This window comes from Carassius auratus, unplaced genomic scaffold, assembly GCF_003368295.1.
Source record: "Carassius auratus strain Wakin unplaced genomic scaffold, ASM336829v1 scaf_tig00046054, whole genome shotgun sequence".
Taxonomy (NCBI): Eukaryota; Metazoa; Chordata; class Actinopteri; order Cypriniformes; family Cyprinidae; genus Carassius; species Carassius auratus.
This window is the reverse complement of record NW_020526953.1, coordinates 23416-36182: the sequence shown is the minus strand read 5'-3', so window position 1 is coordinate 36182 and position 12767 is coordinate 23416. Positions and strand designations below refer to the sequence as shown.

Sequence of the window (12767 nt, the reverse complement as noted above, 5' to 3'; positions counted from 1 at the left end):
CACCTTAAATCTAAAGCACTTATTTCATTAATCCACATAAACATGATGGGATACATTTTTTGAATACATTAAATTATTTAAATTAATTATATGAATTACATATATATATATATATATATATATATTACAAATGCAATGAGACTGAAATCACTGCATAATCATGTTAAAAACCAAAATCAGGTATTTTTATGATCTCTGTGTTTATATTTCGATTTCAAAATCATCAGCCTTTAACAGACTAACAAATTATGTTATCAACATAACCATAACAAAAAAACTAATGTCAGCAGACAGAAAGTGAGGTGCATCTTGACAACCACTTAACAAACTGAAACAGCTTTTATTTCCAGTAGGAGCTGATGCCCCCACCAGGACATTCACAGAAGAACACAACAGATGATCAAACTCCCCAGTCATTATGACACACCCTCAATATGTAAAGCTATGGTGACATGACACAATGGGCTGATATAAAATCTCTAGACTGTTCTGCAGATTAACATCATCATCGTTTTCAACTACATACAAGAACATCATCAGATAGTTGAGAAGAAGAAGAGATGTCTGCATTTGAAGGTGCAACAGATGGTGAGAAAACAAAACAAAATAAAACTATATATATACATGAACAAAGTGAATAAATGCTTTAGCTTGATATTTTTTTTTAAAAATCTGTAATTACAGTTTTAGAAATAAATCAGAATGCAGTCAAATTAAATGTGATGGAAATAGTTTTCATATATATATATATATATATATATATATATATATATATATATATATATATATATATATATATATATATATATATATATATATATACACTGGGGATGGAACCGTTAAACTTTTTTATAGTTACAGTTTCGGTACAGTTCGATATGTGCTATGTTTATGGAAAAACTATACATAAAAAGATAATTATCTCTCTCTCTCTCTCTCTCTCTCTGTATATATATATATATATATATATATATATATATATATATATATATATATATATATATATATATATATATATATATACAGTATATACAGAAAAAAAAATATTCTACCTAACTACAAGCTACACCACAAATAAATACAAAAGATAAAAATAAAATAAACAGTGATTTTTCAGTTTTTATTTTTTTATTTTTTTAGGTCTAGCATTAGGTACATATATTGAATAAAGTAATCAAATGTTATACAGCATTGGATATTTGACTATAAATTAATGATTATATTTAGTAAATAAACAAATGCTATTCAATCAAGAGCAGAGCGTAATTTCTTTCTTGTTGCTGTTTGATTAATATAAAGATTGTAACTTTAAAAGAACGCTCTGTTTTAGGATACTTTCCAAGAAAGACAGTTTTCAAAAAACACAATATTCCAGAGAAAGCGTAAAATTTGCGCGCATCGGATGAGCGCATGCACAAATCGTCTCACTGTGTGCGTGAGCTCAAGTCTTCTGGCTCTTAAATGTTGAAACTGGCAAAGCTTAATTAATTGAGTTTATTTTAAGCACATATTAACGTGCTCTATTAAGACCTCACCTGTGCGCGCGCTATCAGCTCCCGGGTGATGACGGAATAAATATGACTTCATATTCCAGCTGTGAACAAGAGTTTGTTTCTCTCTCTCTCTCTCTCTCTCTCTCTCTCTCTCTCTCTCTCTCTCTCTCTCTCTCTCTCTCTCTCTCTCCTCGCTGTTGTTTTAGCTAATGTATTGGGAAGCCAGAATGCGCGTCCATCATCAGAAACATACATTAGCCATCCCGTTTTTCTATTACGTGTTATTTATAAGAAACCATAGCCTATTACAAATGCGTTGTCAGATTTTCGGGATCGTGCCGGACCGTGTGTGGAGAACCGCACGGTTTATTTTTTTTTTTATTTTTATTTGTATTTTTTTTCCTTGAACCGTCCCACCCCTAATATATAATATATGCGTATAATTTTGTTATGTACAGTGATTTTTGTTTTCAATCTGAAACAACTCAGTATATCTCTAACAGGTATAAAATTGCATGTGCTTTCTCTGCAGTGAGCAAAATCGCTGAGGAATTGCAGAAAAACTCCCTAGACTTTTCAAAGGACATCATGAAGGCAAGTGAAGCATTAAGAGGAAGGCAGAAAATCTCTTCTATGGGAAATTATAGCAAAATTATATTCAATTTCATAATATTATTGGAATGCCATCCAAGTCAATTTTCAATTTTCAAGAATTCAATTTTTGAATTCAGTGAAAATATATATGTATAATCATTAAAGTAAGGAAAATTCTGTCTATTCCAAATTATTGGTTGTGAACATGTGGTGCAACATAAAAGCAACAAGGAATCTGATTGCCAAATGTCACATCATGCTCATCTAAAACATACATGTACATAGTCATAAATACCTAGACGCCTCATTGGCCGCTCGACCGCACATCAGCATCACCACCATTTTGGAGCTGGCAGCTTTCCATAACACTCACATCAGGACAGAGGAAAACACACCTGACTTGTCAACAGCTTGGGGGTCCACAAACCATCGAACAATAATAAAAACAGATCTTGGTGTATTCTCATTCACAGATAAGAATCAAAAGTTGTTTCTGGCAATTTTTATTTTTATTTTATTTGTATTTGCTGGTTGTATTCAATTTTCTCAGTTATGGTAAATTATTAAAGTTTAAATATTTCTTTAAGGGAATGGGAATGAACTATGTTCTGACCTGAAGCACAAGAAAAATGTTGAGGCTGAACCACTAAATTATCAAATAATAAAAAAAAATTAGTCAGAAGGGTTTAGTAACCTTATTTTAAATGACATTAAATAATAAAACATTTATTTATCTTTCAGGTTCAGTAGTCAATTCAAGAAAAAAAGATAAAAAGATTGCAAGTGTTGTCACTAACAGAAGCGCAAACAGACCCCCAAGCTGCGTCTGAGGAGATGCTAGTCTGCAGCCAGACCATTCTCCATTATATTATAATACAACTGTACTGCTGACTCTGCACGGAGTACCAAATGTACATATGCTTCCTGTGCATGGTTTCTAAAAGAATGGAATCACAAAAAAAGGTTATTTATTGGAATTTAGAATGAAACTGCAAAATCTTAAGGTACAATTGTAAAATAACTAAAAACTAAAATCTCTATATCAACTCCACATTCATTGTTTTATATAAAACAGCAGGACATCAGTTCTTGCCGCTCATCATTGACTGAAGTACAGACTCTACGCTCCAGCACAATGGTGAACAACAAAACTACATTAAACTAACAGATCTCTCTTGTGCAAAAACACAATATAGTTGAGTTCAGTATTTACTCTCATTATCACTGTATGACTTTGCATATTTTTGTTTCTATGGATGTCCACAAATATTTTAGTCAAATTAACTTTTTTTTATCTGCATAATCTGACTTTTATGTTTTACAGTATATTGCTGTTTTTTTTGTTTTTTTTTTTGACTTAGCAGCAAACTGTAGAAAAAACTGTTATTTATAGTGCCATATATATACACTGTAAAAAACTGTGCCGTTAAAAACAGTAATTTACTTGCAGCAGGGTGGCCAGTAAAGTACTGTTAATTTACAGTTCTCAACCATTAATATACCACTCTTAATTTTTTTTACAGTATTTTACCATAAATTCTACCATGGAAATTAACTCACTATTTTTTAAACAATTTGAGTTTAAAAACTAGCATTCATATGATGTTAGTACTACAAACTTATTTCATTTGAGTCCATTGAGAAGTAATATTTCCTTAATATAACACTGCAAACACTTAATGTGAAGTAGTAAAGTAACTAAAATACTTAATTTTACTCAAATGACTGCAATTCACTGTCAGCTATAGCACACATGTATGTGCTGAAATACTTAACACAGAGATCATCACTGTATCAGTGACTCCACATTTACTGTCTTTATATAAAGCAGCAGAAAATCAGTGTTTGTGTCTCATCATTGACTGAAGCACAGGCTCTAATCTCCAGCACAGTGGTGAACAACAAAACTACATTAACAGATCTCCCTTGTGCAAAAACACATTAATACAGTTAAGTTCAGTGTTTACTCTCATTATCAGTGTATGACTTTGCATATCTTTCTATGGATGTCCACAAATATTTTAGTCATTTTTTTTTTTTTTTTTTTTTTCATTTGGTAAATCTGACCTTTATGTTTTACAGTATATTACTGTTTTTTCCTTGACTTAATGGCAACAAACTGTAGAAAAACTAATTCTGTGATTAATTGATGATTGAGCATGAGTGATGAACACCTGCTATTAACAAACAGAATCACAAAAGGAAAGAGAAACACAAGAACTACAACTTCAGCCACACCCTTGATGAAATCAACTTAAATAAAATAACTCATCAAATCTCTCAAGATCTAATTAAACAACTCCTAAAACAGCTTTACCAGATTCACATTACTAACCAGACTTACTTTATTTCTGTCCGAAGTCTACAGAAGATCTTATTGAGCGATAAAGAGGTTTAGGCTTTTTTTCACTACCATGATGGAGATCAGTGTTTACATTAGTTGGCCTCTTGAACAGTGACTTTTCAACACTTTTCACAACAATGGTGACCATCCACAAAATAAACAGTTAAGTTCTGAACATCATAAAACATGCTACTAAAATTAAAGACAAAAGCAAAAATACAATCACATAAGAATTCAATGAAATAAGAGGATAATGCAGGGGCATAATTTATTTATGCCGCAATGCGTTCTGGGAGTCATGGATGAGTTTTATCCTGTGCTGGTACCCAGCATGCATTGCATCATCAATATTGCTCTCAATAAGATATTTTCATCTCTGATCTGACATAATTAAAGTCAGCCTGATAGTAATGTGTGATGCTGATTAAGCTGTTTGTTGATTGTTTAAATCTTCAGCTGATTTAATCTAAGGCTGTGGCTGGAGTCAGTTGTAGTTCTTGTGTGTGTCTTGTTTCTCTTTTCTTCAGTGATTCTACTCGTTAACAGCGCTGTTCATCAGTGTCTGGATTAACTCATTAGTTTTCATACTCTCTGTCAGGTAGACTATATTAGTAAACTCATGTAGGGAATAGTGAATGAGGGTGTAGGGTGTGATGTGTGATTGTACCTTTAGGGGTACAATTATTTAGGGGTACATGCACATTAACCACATTTTAGTATAACCTATTCACTTTCAGAAATAGGGGTACAGTAGGTGTCCATTTCTGTCCCCCAAGGTACAATCTAGACTAACGTACATCATAGGATTTATTATTGGACCTCAAGGTACATGTATGGTACGTCTGGTTTCTTCTGTTTCTTTCTTTTAGTGGAGACAAAGTCATAGCACGGTTACGCATGGTTCTTACCAGATTTGGGTAGTCCAGGGGCCAAAGAGTAAAAGTCCTGCCATATTTTTGCTCCATCCATGAACTCAGCAGATGATTTCATCAGACTCTCAATAACAGCAGGTGTTAATCATTAATGCACAATCATCATTTAATTAGTTACTTAATTATCTCATTAACTTTAACTCTTTGAGGACTTGGATTTGACTCAAGACTAGTTTGTGACTTGGAAGGAATGACTTGAAATGACGTCAGTTACTTCCAAGTATCCTCAAATCTGGCCCACGAGATCCACTTTCCTGCAGAGTTTAGCTCTAAACCTAATCAAACACACCTGAGCAAGCTAATCATGTCCTTGGGATCATTAGAAAATCACAAGTATGTGAGTGTGATCAGGGTAGGAGCTGAACGCTGCAGTGCACTGGCCCTCCAGGACAAGATTTGAGAAAGCCTGGTTGCTTTTATGCCTGCTTCTGATATTTTTTGAAGGACCTCCTTGGTTGAAAGCCTTGTAAGAACCAGATTTGGTTAGTCCAGGGGCCAAAGAGTAAAAGTCCTGCCATATTTTTGTTCCACCCATGAACTCAGCAGCTGAGAGGAGGAAACAAGTCATTCCTTCCAAGTCAACTTTACAAATCTTCTTTATGCACCAAGCGTTTGTAACACTCCAAAGAGAAAGGAACAGTTGAAATTGCATCATATGACTGTAAGGTCCAGGCACATGGCCCAAGGAATGTGTTCTGTCTTTTCAGCGCAAAGAGTTATTCAATTTAGGTTAAACTCTTATCTGACTCCATTTTAGTATCTAATCTGACTACATTTTATTATTACCTCCAATTTATGTTGGAATACAAATTGGTTTCTAATTAGTATTCTGACATTTGATTATTTTAGTTAAACTCTTTATCTCATATTAACTAATTCTTTCAGGTTCTCATGTAACTAGCAAGGATTCAACGTACAATACGAGTCAATAATTATAGAGTAAAACAGAATAAAATCAAATGTAACAATTTATTATCAGTCAGGTAAATATGTATTCTGCCAATTACATACCCAATTCAAACATATCAAATCATATCAATATAAAACATCAAATTCTCAAAGATTAATCTAAAAGTAAAATATGCATACCTCACCTTGGAAAAAACATAGTATGAAGTGAAGAGACACTCAACACACTACAGGCTTTCTGGCTACAGAATTGCCCTGATCCTTTTGCTACAATCCTTTAAATACAAAACCAAGATAAAACATCCCCCAAATGAGGCATGAACAAACAGTTGTTATTTGCCTTAACCAAGGTCCCAGACCGGGATAGTTTACACCTCAAAGCGAACAGAAGGTAATTTACATGGAGGACCCTGGAAAAGGGCTCTCCCATTACATCATAATATACCTTATCTTTTAGGATCTGTATTATCTTTTAGTCTACTTTATTTTTTTAAGATTGGGACCATTGTACCAGTTGCCCCAAAAACATTTCAAATTATACTAGACATGAGTGTTAGTTCACTTGCATTGACATTTTCATGTAATCATTTTGAGCAGACTGAGTAGAAGGAAGAATGGGTGAAGGGGTTTAAAATGAAACAAATGGCCAGAAGGGATAGAGGTCTCCTGCTCCTCCACTCTGTGGGGTGTCTCGAATATGCCTGTGTATGTTTGTATTGTCCTGTTTCTCAGGAGATCAAAGTATCTCCAGTTCTTTCATCCTTACATGACCCCATTTGAGAAAATATATTCCATATAAATGTACATCCCTATAATATGTAAACCCAAGCTTTACTATCTGTAACTAAACTTCATAGTCCAAGTCTCTATCAAACTATTTATTTATTTGTTTGTTTGTTAATTATTTAAATATTTATTTGTTTATTCATTTATTTATATATTTGTAAGGACTGTCAGCTGACAGCTAGGAATGTTAATGTTCTAAGAATGTTCCAAGAACATTGCATGTTCTGGGAACGTTTTCACCGGCAAGTTCTATTTTAGTTCCAAGAATGTTCTGATAAAAGGTATTTTACACTTGAGTTTTAAATGTTTTTCTCTGGCTGTTATGTTTGTTTTGTGAGTAGATGATGCTGGTTGTTTGCTGATGATTAAAATATCATCAGAAGGCAACCTGATTATCTGATTTGCTATAGTCTGATCTATGATATTAGTTGCTTTTATTTCACTTTTTTATGGCAGCTCAATGATTCTACAGACTGAGACACATCAGAATACTAATCTACGGTGACGCATTGCTGCCACACACATATTGTTTTTTCCACTCACTTCTGTCATAATAACGAGATGTTATTTCATTTTAACATCATCTTTTCTCGTAAAAAACATTTTTTCTCGTAATAACAAGATGTATGCTTGTTATCATTTTCTCATAATAACGAGCTGTTTCTCATTAAAACAACATATTTTATCATAATAACGAGATGTTATGTTGTAAAAACAATATAATTATGTAGTTAAAACAATTTTTTGTCATGAGATCTATATGTTTTCCTGTTATTCTAGATACATTATGTGAGCAATAAGTCCACGCTGCTGTCGCCACAGTCTGACATAAAATGAGGACCTGCAATCTGCTGAAATTATTTAAATACTACACTGCTTTAAATGTATTGGTTTTAATTTGAGCAGCATGTTTATTAGCATTAATTTTGTCTACAATATAGTACTAGCCAACTCAGACCCATGACACATCCTAAATGTTTGATTCAGATCAAAACATTTATTATTAAAGAAGACACAAGTGGAAAAACAGACATCAGGAATCAGTGTATGAATCTCAACAATAGTGACATGCTGTAACAATTGTATTCTTTTACATTTTAACATCTTGTTTCAAGATGGATATTTTAAACAACAATTTAGGCTATAATTAAACTAAGAACCTCACACAAGCCCATAATGAATGTCACATTTAAAAGTGTAATTATTTTTTCAAAGTAACTTCAGATTAAATCCTTTTTCTTTCTGCTTCTGACAGTTTTCTCTAGGTCAGTTTCTATAAACTGTTTCTCTGTCCTGCAGATCTTCAATGACCCCATTCATGGTCACATTGAGCTGCACCCGCTGCTGGTGAAAATGATTGACACTCCTCAGTTTCAGAGACTTCGATACATTAAACAACTGGGAACGAAACATCTAGTGTATCCGGGTGCCACTCACACTCGCTTCGAACACTCACTTGGGTACATTTTTCCCTCTTTTTTTTTGTACTGCACCTTTACATTTATTTTCCTTGAAATACACTAACACTGTTTGTTTTTGTGTGTGTTAGTGTGGCACATTTAGCAGGCTGTCTTCTCAAGACACTAAATGAGAATCAGCCAGAACTCAACATCACCAAACAGGATTTCCTGTGTGTTCAGATCGCTGCCCTGTGCCATGACATGGGTGAGTACCAAACATTCATGTGAATATTTACATAGAACAATTTAGAGAAATTGTTAAAAGCATGCTGGTGTGTATTCAATTGCTATTTGTTGCAGCCCCCCCCCCCCCCATAGTTATCATATGGACAGTGGGGTAACAATTTGCCCTGTCAACTCTTATTTTCTTTATTTATTTTTTTCTTATGGTTCTCTTTTAAGGTTTTATTTTATTTATTTTTTTTTAAATGAGACTCATAACTGAACTTATAAAAACAATTATGTATAATAAACATGTTACTTTGTCCTTTCAGGTCATGGTCCGTTCTCTCATTTGTTTGATGGCATGTTCATCCCTAAAGTCCGGTCTGGTGAGTGTCTGAGTTTTCTCACTTCAGTGATTTCAGCTTGGCATTTCAGCAATAAATCTGAGAACAAACTAAATATTTTGCCATTGTTAATAAGCATTGTGGTCTTTATTCAATCAGTGTAGTCATTTGTGTTTGTGTGTGTGTGTGTGTGTGTGTGTGTGTGTGTGGAGACTGGCAAATGTGTAAATGAGTACCCAGCTAATTTTGTTACAAAAATGTTCTCCAAATATTGAGTGTTGGTTCTGGGAACATAAAACATGTCCAGTTTTCTTGACATTATAGAGCCCACTGGGCAAAGTTACGTCCAGTGTACGTCTTTTTATGTCTTTGCTGACGTTGAAAAGACGTCAACTGAGGAGCCAGAATGAAAGTTTTTATGACGTCTATTTTTGACGTCTTCTGTACGTCTGATTTAGACGTTCAGAGAACATCCTTACAAGGTTAAAAAATAGTTCAAAAGTGTTCAGTAGAAATATTTTCAACATCATTTAAGGTTAATTTAGGCATAATTTATACTGTTTCTGGACCAAATCAACACTCTCAGGATGCATTAGATTTAGAGTCATGTTATTTCAATGTAATTTTCAGACACTGTGTTTGTCCTAAAATCAAGAAAATAAAATAATATTTATGAAATAATGAAATAACTAACGATTGAGCATGTGGTAAAATCAACTGCAAATCAAAGACATTAAATCTCTGAAGATCTCAGCAGAGGAGGATCAAACATCTCCACAAACAGCTTTACTCATTAGATTGACTTTATTTCTGTCAGACATATAGATAAGCTCTTATTGAGAATTAACAGAGGTTTAAATGTTGATATTTGATTCATTTGAAGTCACCATTGTGGTGATCAGTGTTTGGTTTAGTTGGGATCTTGGTCCTCATACTTCTTGTGTTAGTTTGTCTTTGGTTGTTGTAACTGTGTGTTTTACTGGCAAATGAAGGTGAAATTAAAGGAGTTCAGGTGTTTTCAGCTCTTTGTTAATGATGGAAAAGTCATCATGTAAGTATCTGAGTTCATTAAATTAGATTTTTATTGTTTATTTTTTTATAGCCCTCAAACCTTTTGATCCTACAGTACAGGCACCAAGAGCAAAATACTTGCTTATTATGAAGATGGAAAAAATGCATGCATTCAAAATATTTTGAGTAAAAATTTGTCATTATTAAGAGCAAGGTGTTAATCTCTGCCACAATGAGAATGTTTTATAACACACAATTACAACATCCAGAGACAACCCACCTAGAAATTTTTCATGTTCAGTGAATATTTTCAGAGGAAAGTTTTAATTTACTTTCCAGAATGTTCTATTAAAAGGTAGGATAAAATTCTCTAAAAACATTGCAAAAATGTCTTTTGATAACATTGTTAGAACATTATCCTGAATTGGTCTTGAAACAGTATAAATTATGCCTAAATTAACCTTAAATGATGTTGAAAATATGTCCACTGACCACTTTTGGACTAGTTTTTAACCTTGTAAGGAAATTCTGTGAACGTCTAAATCGGACGTACAGAAGACGTCAAAAAAAGACGTCTTAAAAACTTTCATTCTGGCTCCTCAGTTGACGTCTTTTCAACGTTAGCAAAGACATAAAAAGACGTACACTGGACGTAACTTTGCCCAGTGGGAGGAAGGTTTTTAAAAGGTATGATGTCCCTCAAATGTAATAATTCAAACATCTGCTGTGAACAAGCACTGGAAGAAAGAGAAATAAGAACACCATCTACATTTTCTTCAACCACAGCCTTAGATGAACTGAAAATAAAATACTTTAAATCTCTCAAGATCTAAGTCAGATCTGAGTCGGTGTATGTATGTACATTGTTAAATTTGCCTTACATGATATCTAAAATTTCTTTCCTTTCTCAGATAAGCATTGGGAGGTAAGCATCATAACTCTTCTGTACAGATACAAATATATGATAATATACATGGCAGGCTATTTCAAAGTCAGTGAGCTGCATAAAACATCAAATCAAAAATTTAATTTCATAAAACATGAATCTGTTTTTTATTTTACTGTAATTGAATGAAAAATGACTGTGACTGCATTTATTGTAGTACAAGTGCAAACTGGAAGCAGTAAAAGGCAGTAATGTCTTCAACTTTAAGTAATGTCAAAACTGTCAAAAATTCATGACAATGTTGCTTCTTCAGAGAGCATTGACTAATAATAATAAAAATTAATATATACTACAAAGCAAGGCTATTTAATTAATAAGGCTGTCAGAATTAACATGTTCATTTTGCAATTAATCTTTTTCAGTTTAACGCAATTATTAAATTAAAGAAAAAATTACAGCATCATTTTGGGGTTTTTTTTAGACTATGTGACAATGCTATTGAGTACAATAAAACACAAAAGAAGTTGAAGTTTATTCAGTACTGGTGCTCTGTTTGTGAAGCAGCTCTCTGTGAACACAGGCATCCAGCACAAGCACATGCACAGAAACCCTCTTCAGACAGACTGCCAGTAGTGCTTCAATAGACAAAAACACACATACAATTATGTCAAAATGTGCAGTTTATAAACAGTCTTAAATGAGTTTAAAAGCCCAAATGATCGTGAAGAGTTGGAAGAAAATCATATGTGGGTCAGAGCCATGTCACGTGCATCAGGTTTCAAAGTGACAGCGTTGCTTTTAAAGTGAAACCTGCTTCAGTCTGTCACTGATGAAAATCAAAGAACAAAGTAAAAGAGAAATCACTCAACTGCTTTAATCGCTGATAAACCTTTGTAGCTTGAATTTTTTTTTTTTTTAACTATATACATTTTATAGTCCATTCATATATGATTTATAGTTTATGTGAAGATTATTTTAAGTTGACGTAAAAGTTATATTTTTCAAAGCCTATAAACAGAGGTGGGTGGTTCAAGAACCAAAGAGTAAAGGTCCTGCTATTTTCTTCCTCCACTCATGAACTCAGCTGCTAAGGTACTGGGTTACTCCGCCGCGGTACCCCCGAAGCAATCTAAAATGGTCAGAATATAAACACTTATTAAAGGTGTACCCTAGTGATTCAGGACAGTCTAAAAACATGGTTTAGAAAATGGATTCATGGTGTACACATGCATTACTATGTAAATTTTGTACACAAAAAAGTTACAGACCACAGCTCTGATTGGTTGTTTCTTACCGGGAGCAGTGTATTTCTGTGAATGGCAATAGGACACTGGGACGAGCCAGAGGAGCTTGATTTTTTCACAGATTATCTGTCTCATATTCTACTGTCAGGACATAATGACAGGTTTAACAAATATGTAAAAAATACATTTTGTTTTTTTGTTATATTTACATTCAATGTAAATATTATAGCAATACCGTGCGCCGTAGTTCTAAAAGTTTAAAATGCTCAATATTTTATCTTTAGTCCAGGACTTTTATTCTTTGGCTCCTGGACTACCCACCTCTGCCTTTTAACTGTCAAAAAATAATAGCTTTTAGTTATACTGTTATGTTGAATGGCTGTAATTAATGACTAAAACTGAGGGAAAAGTGAATTCAATAGAGACATCAGTAGCATTATTGGTATCTTCATTAGCAGGCTAGTTAGTAAAAAGATGGCATTAAACTAATAAAAAAAAGAAAAATCTCTACATTCATTTGGAGATTCAGTGTGAAATTGTGACAATATAATTAATCAAAATTAATTGCAGAAAAATGTGTTATTAATTAGTTTTTTTTT

The 12767-nt window shown here is 33.3% G+C and overlaps 1 protein-coding gene across 1 annotated transcript in view; it reads left to right on the top strand.

The window, feature by feature from the left end:
* Nucleotides 1-488: 488 nt before the first annotated feature.
* Nucleotides 489-12767, top strand: part of LOC113088285 (deoxynucleoside triphosphate triphosphohydrolase SAMHD1-like) — a gene marked incomplete at its 3' end in the record, with an annotated part of 32369 nt that continues 20090 nt past the window's right edge. Inside the window, exons 1-6 of the mRNA XM_026255744.1 lie at nt 489-588; nt 2026-2087; nt 8358-8518; nt 8608-8723; nt 9013-9069; nt 10950-10963. Of these exons, the coding sequence (XP_026111529.1) occupies nt 561-588; nt 2026-2087; nt 8358-8518; nt 8608-8723; nt 9013-9069; nt 10950-10963 (438 nt within the window). The remainder of the gene's footprint in view (nt 589-2025; nt 2088-8357; nt 8519-8607; nt 8724-9012; nt 9070-10949; nt 10964-12767) is intronic.